Consider the following 25,009-nt stretch of genomic DNA (forward strand, 5'->3'; position numbering starts at 1 on the left):
AGGCGTGCGTCGCCCTCGGTTCCCCGCAGAGCTGAGACCAGGAATGACAGCAGTTGTCGCCTGCGGCCCCCAGCTTAGAATAGCCACTACCATCTCCAAGGCCGCTCTCCGGGGAAAATGGCCAGAGAGCGCGGTGCGGCTCCTTTAAGACTCTTCCTCGCCCTCCCTCCCCTGCCCACGTGACCCGGGGCGGCCGCGCGCCGGCTCGGCCCCCCGCGCGAGCGGCGATGGCGGCGGCGGCGGGAGCTGCAGCGGTGGCGGCCGCCGAGGTGCGGAAGGGGAGGGGGAGAGGCGGGTGCATGCCCGCGCGCGCGCCCGGGGGAAGCGCGCGTCCGTGCAATGCTCCGGGGGTGCAACGGGGCCGGGGGGCCCGGGCGGGACTTGCAGCAATCTGGGGGGCCAGCACCGGGGGCGGATGAGGGGACCAGGGGGTGGGAGGTGGGGGGAGTGGGCACGGAGGCGCGCGTGCAGCCGCCGGCTGCCCCCGAGTGGGCGGCGGGCGCCGGGGCCCCAGCGACACGCGCGAGGGGCACGAGGGGCCGTCCGCCGGGCTGGGGGGCAGCGGGCGCTGGAGGGGTTGGTGCCCGGGGTCCCCGCGGCCTGGGGGACAAAGGGGGAGCGGCGCGTGCAGCCGGGAGGAGGGGGCGGGGCCGGGGCGCGGAGGCCCCGCCCCCTCCCCCTCCTCTCCTTTCGGCCCCAGAGATGCGGGGTCTGCCGAGAGGGAGGGGGCTCATGCGGGCCCGGGGGAGGGGTCGGGCGGCCCCTCCGGGCAGCCGGGGCCGCGGAAGGGGGGGGGCCCATAGGGGAAGAGGTAGGCCTCGGAGCCTGCTGTCTCTTCCCAGAGCCCAGGCGTCCTGGGCTTCCCAACTCCCTACCGGGCTGACCAGCCCTCCCGTCCCTTGTCTCCCCTCCCAGGGGGAGACCCCCGCTGAGGTGGGGGCACTGCTGCTGGAGAAGGAGCCCAGAGGAGCCACGGAGAGAGGTGAGTGTGCGGTAGAAAACGGCCCGGTGGACCTTCACCTTCCCTGATACAGCCCTTAACCCTGAACTTTTTTCTTTCTCTTCAGTTCATGGCTCTTTGGGGGACACCCCTCGTAGTGAGGAGACCCTGCCCAAGACCACCCCCAACCCCCTGGAGCCCGCTGGCCCCTCATCCCCAGCCTCAGTCACTGTCACCGTTGGTGATGAGGGGGCTGACACCCCTGTGGGGGCTACACCGCTCACTGGGAATGAACCGGAGAGTCTCGAAGGAGATGGGGACCTCCACGGCAGCCGCGTCCTGCTCGGTAAGAGGCTGGGGAGTCTGGGGGTGGGGTGAGGAGGGTCCTTTGACCCTGCCTTCCCTCTTATCTTGCCTTCTGCATGCCTCCTGTCTGTTTTTTAGGCCATGCTGCAAAGTCATTCCCCTCCTCCCCCAGCAAGGGGGGCGCCTGTCCCAGTCGGGCCAAGATGTCAATGACAGGGGCTGGCAAGTCACCCCCCTCGGTCCAGAGCTTGGCTATGAGGCTGCTGAGTATGCCAGGCGCCCAGGGAGCGCCGGCAGCAGGGCCTGAACCCCCTCTGGCCATCCCTAGTCCAGAGGGGCAACCCAAGGTTCACCGAGCCCGGAAAACCATGTCTAAACCAGGCAATGGACAGGTAAGGAGTGGGGGTGTGGGTGAAGGATGGGGTAATTAACTGCCAGGAAACCCCTTGTGGGCTTTTTTATAACTTGAATTCAGGCCTCTTCTAATCCCATTCGTACCTTCACCTGTTGTGCCAAAGACTGGGCCAGGGAGTTTAAATCCTTAAGGAAACACATTTTCCTGTCTTTATGGAAGCTAGGTTCGTGAAGAGGGAGGAGTCAGAGACAGGCTTAAAGAGTTAATTACATAGTCAAACGTCTTACTTACCTTTATGATAATGACTATGTAAAGGAACTTCAAGCCACTCTTTCTTTCTATCTCAAAGCCAGCCCCAGGGAAATTTTTTTCTCCTGTCTTTGAAACCACCCCTGCTCCATTTTAAATTCCTGGGAATCCCTTACAGGGAAGGAGAAGAGATTTACAGAAATGAGAAGAGGGAAATGACAAAGGCCCGAGAATCTCAAATACTGTATGGCAAGGTTTTAAAGACTCTCGATATCATTCTGTCCTGGCTGTGGTTTGGGCAGCCTCAGCAGAGGTCTCACGTGTGTGTGTGGTAACATATATACAACATAACATTCCCGTTTTAACCATTTCCAAGTATCCAACTCAGTTAATTACATTCGTAATGTTGTGTGACCCCCACCAAGGATCTTTAATCTTACTGAGTTTGTGTCTCATCTGTAAAATGTGGGGATGACCCCTGCTTCTGGGTGACTGAAAAGATAAGTGAGTGTTAGGTGGGGGGATGTGTTTGACACCCCTCTTCTCTGGGAAACAACCATTGTCATTCCTGCGTTTTGGTTCTTGGAGCTCCAGGTGGCATTTTGAGGGCGAGGCTCACCAACCTAGCCCCACCTAGAGCTCCCGGCTAATATGCAGAACTGAGGGTGCTTCCTTATCCTAAGTGTGCTCCCTCTCGGCCCCCAGCCCCCAGTGCCTGAGAAGCGGCCCCCTGAAGTGCAGCACTTCCGCATGAGTGATGATGTGCACTCCCTGGGGAAGGTGACCTCAGGTCAGTCCCACCCCCACCCACCTGCATCCCTACGTGGCCTGTCCTGAGGGCTTAGACTACAGGCCTCACTCCTTTCTCCCTCCAGATGCCATCAAAAGGAGGAAGCTGAACTCCGGAGGAGGTAGTCTGGTGAGCCAAGAGAGGCCAGGGAGCAAGGCCTCTCCACCTGGGGGGCTGCTCCAGGGGAGCCCAGGCCTGGAGCCCCACTCTGGGTCCTCGAGAGAAGCGGGAGTTGGTGGAGAGTGCCAGTGACCTCTGTTTTTCTGCTCTTTTTCTAGTCAGAGGAGTTGGGTTCTGCCCGGGGCTCCGGAGAAGTGACTCTGGAGAAGGGAGAGTCCGGGCCCCTGGAGGAGTGGGAGACGGTGGTGGGGGACGACTTCAGTCTCTACTATGATTCCTATTCTGTGGACGAGCGTGTGGACTCCGACAGCAAGGTGAGGCAGGGCCTGCTGTCCTCCCCAGCCCCACTCCACCACGTCCAGGGCTCACTGGCCACGCTTCCTTTTTTTTTCCCATTCATTTTGTACCTATTCATTCACTGCCCAATTACTATCTATAACTTATTTCCAGGGTATGCTCCACCCATGCCATCCCTTGACCCTCTCCACGGAGGTCACCGCCATCCTGGACTCGGGGTTTAGCATCCCATTTGTTTGTTTAGTTGTCGCTTGTTTGCAGTTTTTTATTCCCTTGCTCTAGCACCCCCACCCCCATACCTACTGGATTATTTTAAAGCTAAATCCCAGACATCGTATCATTTTATCTATAAATATTCACACCTGCATCTCTAGATATTAGGCATCTTCTTCCTATCACTACATTATGATTTTCTTACTGAAAAAAATGTTTATTAGTGATTCCTAAATCCTATAACAAATCTGGTCAGTATTTCTGATTCCTTAATTGGTTAATAAATGGGTTTCTGTTTGTCAAAATTTAATTGAGGTCCACGCATTGGTTTGATTGACATTTGTTTTAGATCTCTCTTGATATACAGGTTCCCTTTCTTTCCTGAGTTTTTTTTTTTCCTTGTCATTTATTTGTTGAATAAACCAGGTCAGTTATCCTACTAAGTGTGAATTTCTCACATTTAGGAGTTGGCTTGTGGTGGGATTTGACATGTTCCTCTCTGCCCCATATTTTTTTGTAAACTGATAGATCTTTAAGTGTAATCAACTTTACATTCCTTTATTTTTTTGCAAGAAGACTTGATAGTTACTGCCAAATGCTTCCTTTTGCATTACGTCAGGAAGCATAGAATGTCTGCTTGTGTCTCTTGTCAGCAATGTTAGGATTGTTCAGCAGGCTAAGGTGACATCAGCCTGATCCATGCATTATAAAATTCCCTGTTTGCTTTTCGCCTAGCGTTGTTAGCAGCCATTGGCAGTCTTGCCTATTTACAGACACCACAAAAGAAGGGTCACACTGTACTATTATCATCCGGAACTTGCTTTTTTTAACTTAACGTCATGTTGTAAAGATTCATGTACATTGTTATTTGTGACTGTGGCTCCTTTTCCCCTGCTGTATAGTGTTCCTCCCCCTCCCCCCTCCCCCACCACCGTCCTACCCTTTCCCTTCTCTCCTCCCACACTCCCAGGGAGCCCTTAAGTTTTCTGAATCCCATCTGGCACCCCAGGCCTGCTCTACCCCTCTCCCAAGCTCCGCCCAACAGAGCTGCGACCTGGGGCTTCCGTGCCCCCAGCCCCACCTTGCCTCTCTCGCAGTCCGAAGTTGAAGCTCTGGCCGAACAACTGAGTGAGGAAGAGGAAGAGGAGGAGGAAGAAGAAGAAGAGGAGGAGGAGGAGGAAGAGGAAGAAGAAGAGGAGGAAGACGAAGAGTCAGGCAATCAGTCAGACAGAGTAAGGGCTGGAGGCCGACGTCCCCAGAGGAGAGGAGGACTGTGAGGGTAGAGGCCGGGGCCCCTAACTCTCGCCCTGCTCCCCAGAGTGGCTCCAGTGGCCGGCGCAAGGCCAAGAAGAAATGGCGGAAGGACAGCCCTTGGGTGAAGCCGTCCCGGAAACGTCGGAAGAGGGAGCCTCCACGGGCCAAGGAGCCACGAGGTGAGGGGGCTCCGCTGCTTCTGGGTCCCTCCTCTAACCCTTCTCCCAGCCCCCAGAGAGCACGCACATACATGTACGCTCACGCATGAACACCTGCATGTACCCACGCGGCCACTGCATGCGCCTGTGAGCTCGCACTCTCACTCTCTCTGTCTCTGTGTCAGGAGTGAATGGTGTGGGCTCCTCAGGCCCCAGTGAGTACATGGAGGTCCCTCTGGGGTCCCTGGAGCTGCCCAGCGAGGGGACCCTCTCCCCCAACCACGCTGGTAATTGCCAATTGCTGGGACAGGGAGTCACTAGGGGGTGCCCCAAGGCCCGGAGGGAACGGGGAGGAGGGGGACCCCGCCGGGGCCCAGGGCCACTGCCACCACGGCCAGGCTTTAGGGGTTCTAGAGCGTGGAGGGAGAGGCCGGACGGGGGTAAGAGGACCCACCAGGGGTCCCGGCAGGTGAGGTGCATGGCCATCCTCAGCTCCCTTTCTTCCCCACCCAAGGGGTGTCCAATGACACATCTTCGCTGGAGACCGAGCGCGGGTTTGAGGAGTTGCCCCTCTGCAGCTGCCGCATGGAGGCGCCCAAGATCGACCGCATCAGCGAGAGGGCAGGGCACAAGTGCATGGCCACCGAGAGCGTGGACGGAGAGGTGGGCCTGCAGCGGCAGGGGAGGTGGCCGGTGGCTCTCTGCCTTGGGCCCCACCTCACCCTGTCTCTTTGCCCATCTTCACTGCTCATAGCTGTCAGGCTGCAATGCTGCAATCCTCAAGCGGGAGACCATGAGGCCCTCCAGCCGCGTGGCGCTGATGGTGCTCTGTGAGACCCACCGTGCCCGCATGGTCAAACATCACTGCTGCCCAGGATGTGGCTACTTCTGCACGGCAGTGAGTGACCAGTGGGGCGGGCAGGCACTCCCAGCGGGAGAGGGGGTACCCGGGGCTTGACCGCCTTGTTTCCTGGCCCCAGGGCACCTTCTTGGAGTGCCACCCCGACTTCCGCGTGGCCCACCGCTTCCACAAGGCCTGCGTGTCCCAGCTGAACGGCATGGTCTTCTGTCCCCACTGTGGGGAGGACGCCTCCGAGGCCCAGGAGGTGACCATCCCCCGAGGAGAAGGGGTAACCCCACCGGCCAGCACTGCAGCCCCTGCCCCCCCACCCCTGGCCCAGGATGCCCCCGGGAGAGCAGACACTTCCCAGCCCAGGTACCATCCTCCCCCTTCTTTCCCGTGTGTTTTACCCCAACCCCACTGCCCCCAGACATCAGCACCTTCTCCTGCAGTGCCCGGATGCGAGGGCACGGGGAGCCCCGGCGCCCCCCCTGCGATCCCCTGGCCGATACCATTGACAGCTCGGGGCCGTCCCTGACCCTGCCCAATGGGGGCTGCCTCTCTGCCGTGGGACTACCACCTGGGCCAGGCCGGGAGGCCCTGGAAAAGGCCCTGGTTATCCAGGAGTCAGAAAGGTGAGTTGGGGGTTGCTCTCTGGCATGGAAGCTGGGGCTGGGGGAGCAGCCTGGCTCGGAGGCCTGGGGGCTGTGCTGGAATCTGAGCTGACTGCCTCTCCCTTCCTCACCATGGCAGGCGGAAGAAGCTCCGCTTCCACCCCCGGCAGTTGTACCTGTCGGTGAAGCAGGGGGAGTTGCAGAAGGTGATCCTGATGCTGTGTGAGTTTTCCACTAGTTCACCCGCACACCTTTATTGAGCACCAGTTATGTACCAGAGCAGGAATACAGCTGTGAGGGACATGGTCCCTGTCCCGAAGGACTTAGTGTGGCGGGGAAACAGCACACGAGTGCATCAGCACGTTCACTACCATAAAGCTTCCCGCAGGGGAGGCCCAGAGAGCTTAAGTACCTTGCTTAGTGCACAGCGGTCCTGGGGGCTGGGCTGGGGCTGTCATTCCTCGCACCTCTGAGGAGCACCATGGTGCAGGCCCAGGGAAGGCCCAGGAGGGGCCCCGAATCCGGGGAGCAGCTGCCACCCACCCCAGCTGGCTTATTTACTATGCATCTCTCTGTCCCCCGGTGTGATGGGCTCTCCCTGCAGTAGACAGCTTGGACCCCAACTTCCAGAGCGACCAGCAGAGCAAGCGCACACCCCTGCACGCAGCCGCCCAGAAGGGCTCTGTGGAGATCTGCCATGTGCTGCTGCAGGTCAGCTGGGCGCGGCCCGCAGCCACAGTGACCAGGCCCTCGGATCCCCTCCCCTCCCTGGTCCAGCCCCTGCCTGGTGCCAGCCCACATCCCCCGCTCCTCGCAGGCCGGGGCCAACATCAACGCAGTGGACAAGCAGCAGCGGACGCCGCTGATGGAAGCTGTTGTGAACAACCACCTGGAGGTGGCCCGCTACATGGTGCAGCGTGGCGGCTGCGTCTACAGCAAGGTCGGGTGGCTGAGCGGGCAGGCAGGCGGCGGCCCCAGGAATTGGGGGTCCCATTTGAGGGGCCAGCAAGAGGCATCATCCATCTGTGTCTTCCTCAGGAGGAAGATGGCTCCACCTGCCTCCACCACGCAGCCAAAATCGGGAACCTGGAGATGGTCAGCCTGCTGCTCAGCACGGGGCAGGTGGACGTCAACGCCCAGGTCAGGGGCCCAGGCCCACCGCCCAACTCAGCTCCTCTGCGTCCCTGTGGCCTCAGTGCCTCTGACCTCTGGCCTCTGACCTTTCATTCTGTCTCTTTTTACTTGTGTCTCTCTACTTTTCTCTTCCTCTGTTTTCCTTTTCGTGTTTTTTATTTATTAGTTTTTAGAATAATGAGTTGCTACCCTAATCTTTAAAAGTTGTCAGTGAGGTTCTTTTTTAGCTCTTGGATTTCTGTATGTTGGTTATATTTAGTTCCACCTTTGGGTTCTCGCTGTCCAGAGGGAGCTCCTTGAAGTGGGCTCCTGTGGTTTTTACAACCCAGTAGCCTTTGAACACATCTCCTGCCCCAGACAGAGAATCTTCCGTTTTTTTAAGGAATTTAAATTTAAATGAAAAATATCATTTAAAGAACAGACTCTGTGTGCCCAGGGTTTTCTATTGCTTCCATGTTGTCCTTGTTCCAGGACTTCATGGTGAGCAGACCTAGGAAATGTATATTTTTTAGAAAGAGGAAAGTTACTTTCTGAGTACCCTCAGGAGCCCCGGGCAGTAAGCTCCAGCCTTAGCCCCCGCTTATGGATGAGAAAGCCTCAGGGAGCTTAGGTAGCTGGCCCCAGTCCCACCGCCTGCGGGGGCTGAGCTGGAGTTCACCCCGGGTCCGCGGTATGAGAAGGGCTGGCTGTTGGGCCTGCTCTTGGGCAGGGAGGAGCTGGGCCCCCCTGAGCCTCCCATACCCCCTTGCCGCCCACAGGACAGCGGGGGGTGGACGCCCATCATCTGGGCTGCGGAGCACAAGCACATCGAGGTCATCCGCATGCTGCTGACCCGGGGCGCCGACGTCACCCTCACTGACAATGTGAGCCAGCGCTGGGTGGGGGGCGGTGCAGGTGGCACCCTGTGGCCCCTGAGCTGGGAGGAGGCGGGATCCGAGGGCTCAGCCACCTGCCCTATGTCTTCCCTCCTGCCTCCACAGGAGGAAAACATCTGCCTGCACTGGGCTTCCTTCACCGGCAGTGCCGCGATCGCCGAAGTCCTCCTGAACGCCCGCTGCGACCTCCATGCTGTCAACTACCACGGGGACACGCCCCTGCACATCGCGGCCCGGGAGAGCTACCACGACTGCGTGCTGTGAGCGCCCACTCGTGCCCCTCACCTGCCCTCCCACTCGCCCCCTCGAGCCCCAGGCCCCATGGGTTCCCTGTCCCCTCCACAGGTTGTTCCTGTCCCGCGGGGCGAACCCCGAGCTGCGGAACAAGGAGGGGGACACGGCGTGGGACCTGACCCCCGAGCGCTCCGATGTGTGGTTTGCGCTCCAGCTCAACCGCAAACTCCGCCTCGGGGTGGGAAACCGGGCCACCCGCACGGAGAAGATCATCTGCCGGTGAGCCTGGGCGCTGCACAGCGGTCGCCAGGTTTAACCAAAAAATAGAGAACACCCAGTTAAATGCCAATCTCAAATAAACAATGTATATATGTAGTATAAGAACATCCCTTGCAACCATGGGGATGTGCTTACACTAAAAAATATATTTCTTGTTCATCTGACATTCAAAGGTAACTAGGCATCCTGCAATTTATCTGGGAACCCTATTCCCTATGCCCTGATGAACCCCAGATCATCCCAGCCTCAGTGAGCCCCAGGAACCCCCCCCCAGCTCCTTCCTCGGACCTAGGAGAGCCCCTCACCCCTGCTCTAGCCCCCAGCCCCATCTCCCTGTCTTCTGCCAGGGACGTGGCTCGGGGCTACGAGAATGTGCCCATTCCCTGCGTCAACGGTGTGGATGGGGAGCCCTGCCCTGAGGATTACAAGTACATCTCAGAGAACTGTGAGACATCCACCATGAACATTGACCGCAACATCACCCACCTGCAGGTGAGGGGGCCTCAGGACCCCCCCCCCAGGGGACACCCAGAGCTGACGAGAGCAATTGGGCGCAAGTAGTGGGCCAACAGGACCCCTGGCCAGGGTGGTGGGGGGCTGCATCCACCCAGAGGAAGCGGTCCTTTTCTAGGTCATGTGAGGGCTCCTGTGGGCTCATGGTAGCCTCAAGGATATCCCTGTCTGCAAGGTCCTGATTCCCTGATTCCCCCTCACCCTGGGGCCATCACCACCCCATATCCTAAGACATGGACCCTGGGGAAAGGACCACGGTTGGGAGCCAGGGAGCACTGGGAGCCAACGGGCTGTGTTGACCCTCTGCCTCCCCTGCCCCACCCCAGCACTGCACGTGTGTGGACGACTGCTCCAGCTCCAACTGCCTGTGTGGCCAGCTCAGCATCCGGTGCTGGTATGACAAGGTGCGTGCCCCTCGCCCTGGCCACAGTCGCTTGTCCCCTCTCTCCCAGCATCTAGCCTCTAATGCCGGCTCCCTGGGACCTCATCCCTCGCCTCCTATCCTTTGGGGGAAGTAGGGACAAAGGGCAGCACCTAGGAGGTTCCTGGGATGCTGCCAAGACACAGACGCACTTGTGCCCAGGTATATGCAAATCAAGGGTGCTGGTTGTGCATTTCCTCTTCTCTGATCTCACAGCATGTGTGGCTTCCCCCAGCCCATCTTCCCAGAAGGGGTGGGATCTGCAGATTTTTCTTTGGGGTCTTGGGAGTCCCAAGCAGCTGAAGTAGGTACTACACAGAAACCACTGTCCTCTCCTCCCTCTGGACCCCAGGATGGGCGGCTGCTCCAGGAATTTAACAAGATTGAGCCCCCTCTGATTTTTGAGTGTAACCAGGCATGCTCCTGCTGGAGGAACTGCAAGAACCGAGTCGTGCAGAGTGGCATCAAGTGAGGCCCCCACCCCCGTAGTCCACCCTCTTCCCCTCCCCTGGAGTTTCTCCAGCGTCCTCCACCCAATATTACTCTCTCTCTCCCACCCCCAGGGTGCGGCTGCAGCTCTACCGAACAGCCAAGATGGGCTGGGGCGTCCGTGCCCTGCAGACCATCCCCCAGGGGACCTTCATCTGCGAGTGAGTCTGGCTGGTAGGGGCCCCTTGGCACCTGGGTGAGGGGTAGGTGCATGACCGCTGTTGATGCCAGGACCACTGCCTCCAGACCCCCTCTCCACCCTCCCTGATGAATGCCCTCTCTTCTCACTACCCACTCTCTGGCCAGTCTCCTGACCCCCATCCCCACAACCAAGGACCACATCCCCATTCTACCCAGACCACAAAGCCTTCCACCACCACTGTGCACATCTCTCCCCGCTACCTCCATGTATTTCTGAGCCTTACCCCACCCTCTTCCTTAACCTACTGAGCTGGGAAAAGCACCACTTTTGGAGACAGACAGACCTGGGTTTGAGTCTGCCACACTGTCTTTGGCCAAGTCACTTCACCTCTTTGAGCATTACTTTTCTTATCTGTAGAACAGAGATGATAACAGCTACCTTCCTGCCCACCTCCTCAGGGGCCTCATCCCTCCAGCATTCTAGAGGCTAGCTCCTACTCCACGGCCTTCCAGCTTACCTAAGTCTCTCTTTAAAAAAAAAAACAAAAAGTCTTTTAGCTCACCCTGTTTGCCCATTCAAGGAACCATCCAGTTTCTCTCCATCATGTCCTCTCTCAACTTCTTAGCAAGCAGCCTCTTCCTCCTGGGCCTCAGTTTCCCCAACACCCACTCACTGCTGATCTCTGCCGTAACCCTTTGCCCTCACCCCCTGCTGAAGCTGCCTCTCAGCAGTCCCGCCCCCACCCTCTCCTGGCATCTGCCCCACCCCCTCTTCTGCAGCTGGCTTTCAGGACACAGGTCTCAACTCTGACCTCATCCTTCCTCTTCACCAGCTCCTCTTCCTCCCCCTGCTGTCCAAGTGTGATATCCTCGCCCTCGGTGCATTCCCTGAGTTCCTGACCGCTCTCCTGCCCTTCAGTCCTGCATTGCCTGCCACCTGCTTGGCATTCCTAGTAGACAACCTCCCTGTGTCGGAACTGACCCCATCTCCCCACCCAAACCAACTGCCTGCAGATACTAATCCCTTTAACCACAGAGCCTTGCCGTTTCCATGTGCACTCGACACTTCCTCTGTCGAGTCTCCAGCCCTTTCCTGTGACTTTGACACTGCTGCTTCTCCAGGTCACCCCTGGGCCACCTGGCCCCAGGCTCTCCCCGACTCCTCCCAGTCCTGCCTGTGGTTCTGGCTGTTCCCTGGGGACACCAGCTGGCAGGATTGCACCCCATGTTGTCCCCAGGCTCCTCCTGCTGGTCTGCCTCCCCCCACTCCCCACCAGCCTCAGCCAGGTTGACCTGGGGGACTCATGTACGGTAACCAGGGCAGCTGACAAGGGGTGATAGGGGAGCCCATGGGGTTTTCAGGAGAGACAGGGCTTGGGGCAGCTTCCTGATAACCCCTGCTACCATCAGAACCACCACTTCCTGCCCAACAGGTATGTCGGCGAGCTAATCTCAGATGCTGAAGCCGATGTGAGAGAAGATGATTCTTACCTCTTTGACTTAGACAACAAGGTGGGCAGGAGACCTTTCTGTTCCCCTCTCTGTTCTCAGGGGCTGGGTCAGTGAGGCCCCCCCTGGGAAGTCAGCAGAGGGAAGGCTGGGGAGGTGGGACTGGGTGGCCAGAGGGCTGGGAGGAAGGCAGGTGTGAAGAGTGTTGCCCTCCCTTCAGGATGGAGAGGTGTACTGCATAGATGCCCGTTACTACGGCAACATCAGCCGCTTCATCAACCACCTGTGTGATCCCAACATCATCCCTGTCCGGGTCTTCATGCTGCACCAAGACCTGCGATTTCCACGCATCGCCTTCTTCAGTTCCCGGGACATCCGGACTGGGGAGGAGCTAGGGTGAGGCTTCCCAGGGGTGTGGGAGATGCCACAAGCCTGGGACCAGAAGCTGAAGGCTGGAGGGCACTTGGTTTTCCGGGCGTGGGTTAGAATGAGCTGCTCAGACCAGTGTACGTATCTGTTACCTGGAGACTTGTTAAAGCAGAGTCTTGAGCCTCACCAAGAAATTCTGATTTGGTAGATCTGGGATAGGGCCCAAGATTCAGCATTTTTAACAAGTTCACAGGTGGTGCTGATGCTACAGATCTAAAGCACACGAGGACTTAGAGCTCATCTGGAGAAGTTGGGGGTGGTGCCCAGGAAGTGCCATCTGCAGGGGCCTTGGGGTGGGCTCTGGGCAGCTGGGGCTGGGTCCCACAAGCCCCTTGTGCCATTCTGACAGATTTGACTATGGCGACCGCTTCTGGGACATCAAAAGCAAATACTTCACCTGCCAGTGTGGCTCTGAGAAGTGCAAGCACTCAGCCGAGGCCATTGCCCTGGAGCAGAGCCGCTTGGCCCGCCTGGACCCCCACCCTGAGCTGCTGCCTGAGCTCAGCTCCCTACCTCCTGTCAACCCCTGAGAGCGGACCACACCCTCCCCTACCTGAGCCTGGGCGGCCTCCAGCCTCAGCAGCCCCCTCTGCCCCCTGCTGCTCACGGCCCACACCTGGGGGTGCTGCCGTCTCCTCTCCCCGACTCCCTTCACACATTCCTAGGCCAGAGACCCCGGCCAGGCCCTGGAGGTCTGACAGCCCCTCTCTCCCAGAGCTGGTTCCTCCCTGGGAGGGTGACTTCAGGGCTGGCCACCCCCCTGTTCCCCACCCTCAGCTGAAGTTTGATGAATTGAAATCGAGCCTCTTTGCCAAGTGGCTTCTTTTGTCCTCAGTAAATGTTGGATTTGGTAACAAACCATCTGGGTGATTTGGGGGGATGAGGAGGTGGGGCATACGGCCAGAAGGCATGCATCCGGGGGCAGAGTGGGGACCCCTGTGGGGCAGGGTGTAGTCGAGGGCTGAAAGGCGAATCCAAACACTGAATCCTGGGTGCGAGGGTGAGGTGTGAGAATAACCATGAAGTCTGAGGTAGTTTGCAGAATTATGAAGGTTTTCTTATCAGACCATGCCAGGTCCTGTGTGGCTCACAGGCGCTGCTGTGCCAGGCGCTGGGCACAGAGTTGAGAAGGAGGAACTAGAGTGTGTCGGTGACCACAGGCGGGGGTGGGGCCGTGACGTGTCGGGAGGGCGGGGCGGGCGCAGGTGAGCCGCCAGGTCTCCCGGGCTCCAGTCACTCCGGAGACTGAGACATGGGGGGGCGGCCGGATGAGGACAAGGCCCACGGTGAGCTGGGGGCATAGGCCCAGGACCCTGCAGAGGGAGGGGAGGCCGGGCCCACCGTGAGGAGGGAGTGGTGGCTGGGGCTGGCTCCCAGGGAGGAGCTGAGAAGCATCCTGAGTCCCTGCAGGGAGGGCCCGGGGAAACAAAGCGGGGATGGAAGGAGGCAGAGTGAGGGTCCTGGGCAGGGGGAAGGGGCTCAGGGATTGGGAGTGTCTTGTGATGCAGAGCCTGCAGCGGGTGAAGCTGGGGTCTGGGTCCCTGTGAGGAGGATGTTTCGGGCTGGTCTTTGGGTCCCTGAGGGTAAAAGGTGCTGGAGATCTGCCTGCTGGGTTTTATGAAGGAAGTGGAGGGCTGGGGCCATTAGCAGCCGGGGGGACCTACCTGCTGGGTCTCTGAGTAGTGGTGAGGGGTGAGGGTGGGGTCCTGTGAGAAGTTGGGACTGAGAGTCTGTGGAGAGGGGGCCGGGGGCCTGCCTCGGGGGTCTTTGAAAGTAAAAAGGAGTAGGAGCCTGTTTTGAGGGTACCTCGAGGAATAGGGGCAGGGGCCTTCTGGGTTTCCCAAAAGAGGGAGCCTGGAGCCTGTCCTAGGGTCCCGAGGAATAGGGGTGGGGGTCTGAGGGGAGAGGGAACTGAGGAGTCCCAAAGGCCGTAAGAGGGGCAGGGGGGCACTGCTTGCAAAGGTGCTGAGATTGGGAGTCTGGAGTTCTTGTCCGGAGTGGGGGAGCTCTGAGGAAGGGGCCTCCCTGGGTGGGGCTTGCAGGGGCTTAGGGGACAGGGCCATGAGGAGTCCCCAGTAGACTTCCTGGAGCGGTCAATCATTGACTTCACGTCAGTGAGCCACGGAGGGACAGAGTCCAGAGCATCTGGGGAGAGTGGACGCCACCCCTTCCCAGCCCCTTGGCCAGCGCTGCGCCTCCCTGCTCGGTGCCCACACGGGACCCTGGCTGCCCGGCCCCACCTCCTCGCTGTGTGTACTCAGGGAGGACCGGGAACAGGATGCTTCCACAATCTCAACAGTGGGCTCAGGTGTCACCCCGCCTGCCTGCCGGAGCCCAGGCGTGGCAGGGGGACTGAGGGCCTTCCAGGCTGGGAGTCGTCTCCTCCCCACTCCCCACCCCAGGCTCTGCCTGCTGGGGTCTCTGAGTAGTGGAGAGGGGTAGGGGTGGGGGTGGGGTCCTGTGAGAAGCTGGGACTGAGAGTCCAGTTTCTCGGAGGCCTCAGGCCAGAGGCTGGAGGGAGAGCCTGGGGCAGGAGAGGGGAGGGATTGGACCTCTCAGAGGGGTGGAATCCAAATGGTCCCAGGCACAGTACTGGGAGGGGGAAGGTTGAGGATGGGGTCCCAAGAGCCACTCAGGTGTCTGGACACAGCTGGAGGAGCACTTACGGGAAAGGGCCAGTGTAGGGGCACGGCATGAAAGCCATTTCCAGGGCTGAGGCCTTCAGGTGTGAGCCGGAAACAGCCCATACAGGCCCCCGTTCTCCAGCCAAGGCCACCTGGGAGGAGCTCACAATGAGCTGAGCTGCCGAGCAGACCTTGAGCCACCTGCTCCCCATTCCCCTCCTGCCAGGGCCAGCCCTGTCCCTGACCATCTCCCCCAAACTTGGATAGGGTCCTGGGGGCAGGACGGATTCGGGGGGGAGCAGGAAATGGGGAGAGCGACTCCTCTTGGGGCCTCATTCTCCACATTCCTCCCCCTGCCCCTCAGGGAAACCAGTCAAATATGACCCCTCCTTTCGAGGCCCCATCAAGAACAGGTGAGTTTGGGCCCAAGGCTGGGAGGGGGAGCAGGGTTCTTGTTTTCGCTTTGTATTTGCCGAGCTGTTGGTAAGAAGCTTGTAAAAATGAAAAGGTAAGAAACTCTGCTCCAGGAGGATGGTGCCCTTGGGGGTTTGTTGTGTCTGGAAGGGGGCACTTGGGGGACTTTGGGGTGCTGGTGAGATTCTGTTTCAGCCACACCGATGTGTGCACTGAGTGTAAATCCACCTGGCCAAGTTCTTAGGAGTTGTGCACTTTTCTCTATTATGCTTAAGTATAGTGCATCCACCCAAGAAAAGTTTTTTTAAAAAACAAACAAAACTCCTGATCCCCACTCTTCTACAAACCACGGCCCCTCCGGACCCCCTCCCACCATGCCTCCCTCCCACCCCTAGCTCAGACTTCCATTTCTCTCCCAGGGGCTGCACAGATGTCATCTGCTGCATCCTCTTTCTCATCTTTATTTTGGGTTACATCGTGGTGGGGATTGTGGGTGAGTTTCCAGCTGCCCAGAGCTGTCGCCAGGGGTGGGGGTGGGGGGGTCAGTAATCCCAGGAGGGGCCGTACCACAGCTGCTCCCCACAAGTACGCACCCTCCAGTGATGCATCTGTGTGTCTCTGTGTCCAGCCTGGGTGTATGGAGACCCCCGTCAAGTCCTCTACCCCAGGAACTCTACCGGGGCTTACTGCGGAATGGGGGAAAACAAGTGAGTGTGGGAAGGGGGGGTGGGGGGGCATCTGAGGGAGGTGAGGGTGGGGATGGGCAGGGCACCCCTGCCCTCAGGTTCCAGACCTGTCCATGCTCTCCCACACCCTCTCCTTGTTGTCCCCACCCCCCACCCCCACCCCTACCCTGAGCCTGACGACTCCAGTCCATGTTGAGGGGACTCCGTTAGTGGACAGTTGGCTTCTGAGGAACCCCCCAGAATTGGCAGTCATTGTGACTTTGTGGTTTTATTGCTTGGAGACTGGTGTGTGAATCCTCACCTGGGCTGTGTTTGGTTGTATGGCCTTAGGCAGTTACCTAATCTCTCCGAGCTATGATTTCCTTCTTAGAAACACAAGTTGATTCCAGATATCGTTACCTTCATACAGGAAAGATTAAATAAGTAATTAAAGCTCTGACACCTAGATACCGTTACTATGTTGCAGTTGGGCAGTGCGCGTTACACACTAACTTTCTTCAACTCTGCCAGGTGGGTCCTTTTGTAGTGAGAGGTTAAGTGACTTGTCCAAGGTCATACAGCTGGTAAAGGGTCGTTAGGCCACATTCATGCTCTTAATCATTTGTTAGCTGTTGTGCTGCTGGCTTACGCTGGGAAATCTCCCCAGCTGGGCTTAGCTTCCGACGCCAGGAGCTGGTAGTCCTTCTGGTAGGTCATTCCAGGCCTGACCAGGCCCTGATGCACGCACTCCCTTCCCTCCTGCAGAGACAAGCCCTACCTACTGTACTTCAACATCTTCAGCTGCATCCTGACCACCAACATCATCATAGCTGCTGAGGGCAACCTGCAATGTCCCACTCCCCAGGTCAGAGCCTGGGACCTGCCTCTGCCCCAGGTATCCCCTGGGCTTCAGGGACCAGCTCCTCAGCGCGCTCTCTGTCCCAGGTGTGCGTGTCCTCCTGCCCAGCAGACCCATGGACCGTGGGACCCAGCCAGTACTCACAGACAGTCGGGGAGGTCTTCTACGCGGCAAACAGGAACTTTTGCCTGCCAGGGGTGCCCTGGGATATGGTAAGAGTTACCCCCAAAGCAACATCGCCGAGGAGGGACCACCATGGGGTGGAGGAGGGGGGAGCCTTTGGGTTACTGATCACCAGATTGGCTCTCCTGGGGGGGTGGGGGAGCCAGGGTGGGGACTCCTTCCTGCTGCTGCCCTTACCTCTTTCATCTCTTGTTTTGCTCTGTGTCCGTGTGGTGTCTGTCTGTTCTCCCCATCTCCCCCAGCCAGTGCTTGATAGCCTGAAACAGGAGCTCTGCCCCAGTTTCCTCCTCCCCTCCACTCCAGGTGAGGAGCATGCATCCCCTCCCCAGGCAGCCATAGTCCAATATTGTTATTGCTCAAATGAGGAAATGAGGCCCAGAAAGGGTAAGATCACACAGCTTGTCAGTGACAACATTGGAATTATTACCACCAGGTCTCCCCCTCCCCTGCCACTCCCCTCTGCTGCATGACCTTGTAGGCAGCTCATTAGTGTTTATGGGGAAGGTGGCCTCCAGATGGGGAGGTCAGGGATGGTCATCAGGAGACTGCATGAGAATCCCATGAAAACATACGCAGTGACTCTGCACACACACCCACACATTCACAGATATAAATACTGGGTGGCTGTCCTTCCAGATAGTACAAAGGAACGTGGCTGGACAGCAGGATCACAGTTCACTTTTTTTTCCTGTATGCTCTTCTGTTCTTTCCAACAGTCAAGGTTACATTTTTTTAATAGAAAGTGTTAATAGCATGAGAGAGGACATTCAGTTCTCAATGTGAGTACAATAGGAAGTGCCCCCAAATGAATGTGCCAGAGTCAGAGAGATCTGGGTTTAAATTCCAGCACTGTCTATCTGTGTGATCTTGGACCAGTTACTCAACCTCTCTGTGCCTAGTTTGTGCCTAGTTTCCTCTCTTTAGAATGTAGATGACAAAGTTGTGAGGGTGGTGATAGACAAACGCCTCTGTAGGCACCTCGCAGGAGGTGGGGGTGGGCTGAGAAGACTTTCTGGGGAGGTGGGATGGAGCTTTTGCTGAAGAAAGAGTAATGGGTGGGGTTTCTGCAGCAGGGAGAGCACTCAGAGAGGGGCACAGCAAGAGCAAAGGTGTAGAGGTGAGGGGAAAGCGAACCGCTCACACAGACAGGGCCTGCAGGGTAGACACGGGCTCCTGTGGGGGAATGGGGGTGGCTCTGGAGCTATCTGGACAGCAGAGTGACTTAAGGCCCTGCAAGGACGAGGGCTGCACTGTGGCGTGGTCTCCCTGGCACTCAGGAGCAGGATGGATTGAAGGGAGGCAAGGCTGGCACCTGTTGTGTGTGTGTGTGTGTGTGTGTGTGTGTGTGTGTGTGTGTGTGTGTGTTGTAAGAGTCCAGGCCAGAGGGGATGAGGGTCTGAACCGAGACAGCAGCAGGGGGCAGGAGAGGTAGGGTTCAGGGAGGGGGCTGTTGAGAGGCAATGAAGGAAGAGTGGCTTGGGCTGCGCAGGGCGGGAGGCCCTGTGGAGGAGCTGAGCCCATCATGCCCCCATCCCTCCCTCCCACCCCCGCCGAGGGCATCATGGGCTGGGGTGGAGGCCAGAGACTGTGAAGGCAGAGCCCTGGGCCCTCACATCCAGCAGCCCCTGTTTTCTCCCACCAGCTCTGGGGCGTTGTTTTCCATGGTCTAACAGTACCACACCTGAACTCCAAGGCATCACCGGCAACATCTCCCAGGGGATCAGGTGGGCCTCCCTGCCCCGAACCTCTCTGCCCCATACACTTTCCCTCCCCACTCACCCACACCCCCATCTGACCCCATATCTCCCCAACAGTGGTCTTCTTGATGCCCTCAATGCTCGTGACATCAGTGTTAAGATCTTTGAAGATTTTGCCCGATCCTGGTATTGGATTCTTATGTGAGTCACCAGATCCCCTCACCCTCCTGTCCTCCTCCCTCCTTGATCCTCTATCCCCTAACCCAGTGTCTGAAACAGACAGAGACTTTGGACAGGGGAAGAGGAGCTGGAGCTCAAAATGGGCCCCAAGCCCAACAGGATTTGGACATTGGGGATGTGAGGAAAAGCAAGGGGGGGCCCCTGAAAAGGGAATGATGTGGGGGATTGGGGAACACCCTCAATTCCCGCACCCTGCCTGCAGTGCCCTAGGCGTGGCCCTGGTCGTGAGCCTGCTGTTTATCCTGCTTCTGCGCCTTGTGGCTGGACCCCTGGTGCTGGTGCTGATCCTGGGGGTGCTGGGCGTGCTGGCGTATGGCATCTACCACTGCTGGAAAGAGTACCAGGTGCTGCGGGACAAGGGTGCCTCCATCGCCCAGCTGGGCTTCACCACCAACCTCAGCGCCTACCAAAGCGTGCAGGAGACCTGGCTGGCAGCCAGTGAGTGCCCCGCCCATCCGGCCCCACGGCCCCGCCCACCCCAGCTCCTCCTGCCCCGCCCAGGGCTGCCCGGCATGACCAGCCCCCCTGCCCCTTGTCCCCCCACAGTGATCGTGCTGGCCGTGCTCGAAGGCATCCTGCTGCTGATGCTCATCTTTCTGCGGCAGCGGATCCGCATCGCCATCGCCCTCCTGAAGGAGGCCAGCAAGTCAGAGCCTGCCCGGGAGGGAGAAGGGGCTGAGGGGTGGGCACGGGCCCAGGACGGGGTGCTGGAGAGGTGCCAGGAGTTGAAGAGCAGAATAGCCCAGTAACTAGCACAGCTATGGGTCTTCACGTCTCTGAGCTTCCGTTGTCCATCTGTAAAGTGGGGGCAGTAATTGTCCCTGTCTTATATGGTGGTCATGGGGATTAAGTGGGTTAATTAATGTCTGTTGGGTGCCTAGAACAGTGCGTGGCAAGGAGTAAGCACTTGAAAAGGGTTAGTAGTAGTGGTAGCTGTCACACATGGTCGGTGATGGTGGTGGGATGGCAGGAACCCAGGCAGCCGCTTGCTCCCATCCGGGACCCACCAGATACATCTGGAGACCACACTTGGGGGATCCTCTTCCCTTTCTCACCCCAAAGCTGCTCCAGGTGGCTTCTCTGTGACTCTGGTCTCCTAAAGATCCCTTGAGTCTGCTGTATTCAATTCAGTTCCTTCAGTGAGCACCTACTGTATGCCCAGCCCTGCCCCAGGAGCTGGGGATGCAGATACAATAGAAAAAGTCGCTGCTCTGGTTGCTCCCAGCCTGGGAGAGTGGGGCAGACTCTGATGAAGACAGAGGTCAGCCCTGTGAGAGGACGGTGGGGACCAGAGGGCCAGGGCCATGCTGGTGAGCAGCTCTCACCTCCCTGCAGGGCTGTGGGAAAGATGATGTCCACCATGTTCTACCCGCTGGTCACCTTTGTCCTCCTGCTCATCTGTGTTGCCTACTGGGCCATGACTGCTCTGTATCCTTTGCCCAAGTGGTCCTGCCCTCCCAGAGTCTTGAGGGGGTGGGGGCAGGGTCTATCTGCAATTGGCAGAGGCTCTCCTTCCTCTGGGCAGAAGTGACCCTGCTCCTGGACAGAGTTGAAAGAGTGAGCACAGGCTGAATTCCAGCTCCCTTTTTGCAGTGAGCAACCTGCCTACAAAGAACCAAGTGGCCCTGGGAGGGGGGTCCCTGAGGAGGGACCTGTGGACCATGTGCCTGCACTTTCCTTGACTTCCCTCTGGGTACCTGGCCACGTCAGGACAACCCCAATATGTCTGGTGGATACCCAATGCCAGCCTGCCCAGCTGTGAGGAAGTGCCAGTGAATAAGTCGTGTGACCCTATGGTGAGGGGCTGTGGGGTGGCCGTGGAGGGGGACCGATGGGGCTGAGGGGGCCTTAGAGGCCAACTGGTCCCAATCTGACATTGTGCAGAGGAGCCTGAGGCCCAGAGAGGTCAAGAGGCTCTCTCAAGGTCACACAGCGAGCCCCTAGCCGAGCTCAAGAGGGAGCCAGCCCGCTGACACCTGATCTAATATTCCTGCTGCTGAGATGCCTGTTGTGTAGGGAAGGAAACTGAGGCTGGGAGAGGAGGCAAGGTGTGCCCAGAGGCGGGGCCAGGGGAAAGGTGGAGGCCAGAACTTACTCCACCTCTCCCTAGGACAATTAGCCCCCTTACTTTACCCTCTGAGTCTCAGGCCACTTGTCTGTAAAATGGTCATAATATTAACAGCTGTCTCTCCTAGTGGCTGAGGGTCAAATGACACTGGGCATATAAAACTGCTTAACACAATGTCTGGCACTTGATAAGTGCAAGATACAATGTGATTGGATTTTTTAAGTCTCCCTCAGAACACAGTCTTCAGCGCCCCAGGCAGCAGGTCTGTGGGAACTCCCCGAGGGGGTCTGGGAGAGGAGCTGTTTCCCGAAACCCTTCCCCTTGAGGTTCCCAGGGGTGGCCAAGAACCCTGGCCCGCTGGGGATTTGCTGTCAGAGTTTTCATGTCACCACCTCCTCTGAGCTGGGGCCATGGGCCAGGGCGGCAGGCTTCAGTCCTGCTCTACGAGAAAAGAAAGCAGGCTTCTCTCCATGGGAAGCCCACCGTGTGCCAGATCCAGGATGTGGGGGCGTGCAGAGCCCGAGGGGACTTGGTTCTGGCTTTCACCTTGCTCAGGCTCTAGGGGAGGTAGAGACACAAACCCACAATTGCACACAATGGGGAGAGTGGTTTAGTTGTTTTCTTATGACAAAATGTGAACATGCTCTCAGTTTCAGCAATTATCAAGGTATCTGACACATTTGCTGGAAAGGGTCATTTTCTATTTGTGTGTTGTTACTTCTTATTATGGCAATTTTTTAAGATAAACAGAAGTAGAGATAAGTGTACAGTGGAGCCCTGTACCGGTTGCCTGGATTCCACAACCCTGGGCTTTCTGCTGCCCTATCTCATCTAACTCCCCACTCACCACCAGAAAAAAAAATTTTTTTTGATCTTTTTAAAACAAATTTGGGACATCATGCCCATTTCACCTGTAAATTCATCAGGGTGGATCTCAACAGATAAGGACTTTTTTTTCCTTATTTTTTTCTTTTTTTTTTTAATTGTGGAATATAACATGTACATAAAAATGTAACTTTCAAAGTGCGATTTAATGAGTAGAGAGCAATTTTCAAAGAATGTTATGGGTTACAGTTCCACCATTTCAGTTATTTCATTCTAGCTATTCTAATACTCTTGCCACTAAGAAAAAAATTATATAAAGATTCAGTATTCATAATCCTTTGTTAAATTCTGTCTTGTCTCTTGCTACCCCTTCATCTAGTTTAATTTCCTGATCTTCAGGGATGTGTAGGCAGTAACCTCCCTAGACTTGTTCATATTGAAAAGGGATGTAACAGATAAGGACTTGTAAAACACATAACCACTAGGCCACTATCACACCCAACAGAGCTTAATTCCTTAATATCATCTAATATCCACTCTGTTCCATTTTGCTGGGAAGTGTTTTGGTTGAAGCTGCAGAGGCCGCTCTGGGAGTCCAGGGGCTCTCGGAAGGCTTCCTGGAGGGGACAGCTGAGCAAGGGAGGGAATCAGACATTAACCCCCGGCTGCCTGGGTCATGCCGCCTTTAAGGCTCTGCCCACACAGCCAGTCTGGGAGCTCTCATGCCAATCAGGAAACTGAAGGAAGCACCTTATGTTCATGCAAATGACCCTCCTGGAAGGAACACCCAGCTCAGAAGCTGCCCCTTACCTCCCTCTGCTCAGAGGGACGGGAGCTGGCAGGGACTGGGCAGAGGCATGGCTCTACACTGAGGTCTCTGAAGGCCTGGCCTGTGCCTTCCCTGTCCCCACCCCTCCCCAGGCCCAGCCGGTGAACTCCTCGTGCCCAGGGCTGATGTGCGTCTTCCAGGGCTACTTGACCACAGGCCTGGTTCAACGTTCCATCTTCAACCTGCAAATCTATGGAGTCCTGGGGCTCTTCTGGACGCTCAACTGGGTGCTGGCCCTGGGCCAGTGCGTCTTGGCCGGGGCCTTTGCCTCCTACTACTGGGCCTTCCACAAGCCCCGGGACATCCCCACCTTCCCCCTGAGCTCTGCCTTCATCCGTACACTCCAGTAAGCCCAGGGCAGGAGGGGCCTGGGGATTGTGAAGTGGGGATCCCAGGAGTTCCCAGAGCTGCCTCTGCTCACCTCACTCACTCCCTCTGCAGCTACCACACCGGGTCGTTGGCCTTCGGGGCCCTCATTCTGACCCTTGTGCAGATAGCCCGGGTGGTCCTGGAATACATCGACCACAAGCTGAGAGGTGAGCCCGGGGTCTTTCTGGGGGCTGGGGAAGCTAGGCTAGCCAGCTGGATCCTTGGCGAGGGGCTGTCAAAGAGAGGCATGTGGCCAAACACGGACCCCCTTCCCCCAGGAGCCCAGAACCCTATGGCCCGCTGCATCATGTGTTGCTTCAAGTGCTGCCTCTGGTGCCTGGAGAAGTTTATCAAGTTCCTGAACCACAATGCATACATCATGGTGAGCCCTCTGTCCCTCCCTCTGCACCAGCAGCCCCTTGGCCTGGGCCCCCCACCCTGGCTCAGGCAAGCTCATCACAAGGAGCTCTGACCTGTCCACCCCACCCAGATCGCCATCTATGGGAAGAATTTCTGCGTCTCAGCCAAGAATGCCTTCATGTTGCTCATGCGGAACATTGTCAGGTCAGGCCGTCCCCCACCCCATCCATGCGGCCCCCTCCTCAGATCTCCCACCTAGGCCAGCTTCATGGGCGGGTGATAGCACCTGGAAGGGCCCTGGGCCGGGTTTAATGCTCTGCTGTTGCATCTTGGAATATGGATAGTTTTCGTTTTGCACGGGGCCCCACAGATTATGTAGCCAGTGCTGCTCCCACCCCTGCCAGGCCTCTCAACTCCAATCTTCCTCCACTCCCGGTACAGGGTGGTCGTCCTGGATAAAGTCACAGACTTGTTGCTGTTATTCGGGAAGCTGTTGGTGGTTGGAGGCGTCGGTGAGGACCAGAGGGGGGTTCTGAGGGCAGAGGGCCCAGGTGCTGGGCAGCTGAAGAGTTGACTCAGAGGAGCAGCACTGACCTCCAGATCTCTCCACAGGGGTCCTGTCCTTCTTTTTTTTCTCTGGCCGCATCCAGGGTCTGGGTAAGGACTTTGAGAACCCCCACCTCAACTACTACTGGCTGCCCATCATGGTGAGTGACTCCTTCTCTGCCGCCTCCCTCTCCCCCCAAACCCCCACCCCACAGCTCTCCCAACAGGCCTTCTGCCTTCCAGACCTCCATCCTGGGAGCCTACGTCATTGCCAGTGGCTTCTTCAGCGTGTTTGGGATGTGTGTGGACACGCTTTTCCTCTGTTTCTGTGAGTGACACCCCCAACCACTTCTCCCCACCCCCAAGCTCAGGTTTTTGGAGGGACTTGGTGCTTCTAGAAACAGTGACTTCGACCTTGTGAATTAAAGGCTCCAGAAGAAACCTCTTCTGACATCCTCAGGCCATGGGTTTGGGGAAGATAAGAGAGAGTGAGCCCCCAGGCACTCTCCCAGGAAGGAGCAATCTTCTCCTAGAAAAACTAGGCTAACAGTTAGCCACAAGAGAGCCTTCCCAGCAGGCCTGTAATGAGAGGGGATTTTTCTTACCCTACTGTGTACATTTATTAAAGGCTTAGTACATTACCAGGCAGTGCCTAAATGATTGACATGCAATTTTTTTCCCATTAATTCTCTTCTTCACTCAATGAAGTAAGTTATCACTGACCCCACTTTTCAGATGAGGAAACAGACTACATAACCTGCCCTGTTGGGTTACAAAACCTGGAACCCGCCTCAAAAAAAAAAAAAAAAAAAAAGCCAGTGTTGGTGCAGTCTGGATTCGAACTCAGACAGTGAGCCTTCCAGTCTCTGATTTTCCGAAGGGGTGGGGGTGACCCCCAGAGGGTCCGCTCTGACCCGTCTTTCTCGTTACTCAGTGGAAGACCTGGAGCGGAATGACGGCTCCCTGGAACGGCCCTACTACATGTCCAAGGCCCTTCTGCAGATTTTGGGCAAGAAGAACGAGGTGCCACCAGGGGTCAAGAAGAAGAAGTGAGACCCCAGGCCCTGACTCAGGGTTGCATCCCTTCTGTACAGCTGCCTAGCCCCACTCGAACTTCCAGATCGTGACTCTGTAGTAAAAAGATTTTATTAAAGATTGATATTTTGTTGTCTCAATAAGTCTGGGAGTTTCATTACCTCCGTGAACACACGCTGCCTTTTAGTCCCCGC

General features: G+C 57.4%; 2 protein-coding genes across 7 annotated transcripts; both read left to right on the forward strand.

The window, feature by feature from the left end:
* The first annotated feature begins 210 nt into the window (after positions 1–210).
* EHMT2 (euchromatic histone lysine methyltransferase 2) lies at positions 211–12,959 on the forward strand. 4 transcript variants are annotated; one of them, XM_037844015.1, is made up of 28 exons: positions 211–269; positions 916–982; positions 1,068–1,286; positions 1,385–1,638; positions 2,556–2,640; positions 2,726–2,769; positions 2,919–3,074; positions 4,368–4,502; positions 4,589–4,703; positions 4,868–4,969; positions 5,197–5,345; positions 5,437–5,580; positions 5,663–5,898; positions 5,976–6,158; positions 6,277–6,359; positions 6,742–6,848; positions 6,955–7,077; positions 7,176–7,277; positions 8,030–8,134; positions 8,252–8,406; positions 8,492–8,659; positions 9,007–9,151; positions 9,499–9,576; positions 9,946–10,061; positions 10,157–10,243; positions 11,657–11,735; positions 11,893–12,068; positions 12,451–12,959. In XM_037844015.1, the coding sequence occupies exons 1-28, from the start codon at positions 228–230 to the stop codon at positions 12,629–12,631; spliced, it is 3,636 nt and encodes a 1,211-aa protein (XP_037699943.1). In that variant the 5' UTR covers positions 211–227; the 3' UTR covers positions 12,632–12,959. The 4 variants fall into 4 exon arrangements, with proteins under 4 accessions (XP_037699943.1, XP_037699944.1, XP_037699941.1 ...); XM_037844016.1 differs by lacking the exon at positions 4,868–4,969; XM_037844013.1 differs by lacking the exon at positions 211–269 and having other exon boundaries at positions 703–982.
* A 355-nt stretch (positions 12,960–13,314) lies between these two features.
* Positions 13,315–24,955, forward strand: SLC44A4 (solute carrier family 44 member 4). 3 transcript variants are annotated; one of them, XM_037844353.1, is made up of 21 exons: positions 13,315–13,387; positions 15,090–15,138; positions 15,559–15,632; positions 15,768–15,846; positions 16,570–16,669; positions 16,750–16,875; positions 17,089–17,149; positions 18,489–18,570; positions 18,661–18,744; positions 18,986–19,221; positions 19,330–19,429; positions 20,119–20,211; positions 20,477–20,579; positions 22,598–22,851; positions 22,947–23,041; positions 23,153–23,256; positions 23,365–23,438; positions 23,676–23,746; positions 23,847–23,941; positions 24,024–24,108; positions 24,715–24,955. In XM_037844353.1, exons 1-21 carry the CDS (start codon positions 13,354–13,356, stop codon positions 24,831–24,833), a joined length of 2,118 nt encoding a protein of 705 aa, XP_037700281.1. In that variant the 5' UTR covers positions 13,315–13,353; the 3' UTR covers positions 24,834–24,955. The 3 variants fall into 3 exon arrangements, with proteins under 3 accessions (XP_037700281.1, XP_037700280.1, XP_037700282.1); XM_037844352.1 differs by having other exon boundaries at positions 23,847–23,891; positions 23,996–24,108; XM_037844354.1 differs by lacking the exon at positions 15,559–15,632 and having other exon boundaries at positions 13,330–13,387; positions 23,847–23,891; positions 23,996–24,108.
* Positions 24,956–25,009: the final 54 nt, after the last annotated feature.

This window comes from Choloepus didactylus, chromosome 7 (assembly GCF_015220235.1).
Source record: "Choloepus didactylus isolate mChoDid1 chromosome 7, mChoDid1.pri, whole genome shotgun sequence".
Classification (NCBI taxonomy): Eukaryota; Metazoa; Chordata; class Mammalia; order Pilosa; family Megalonychidae; genus Choloepus; species Choloepus didactylus.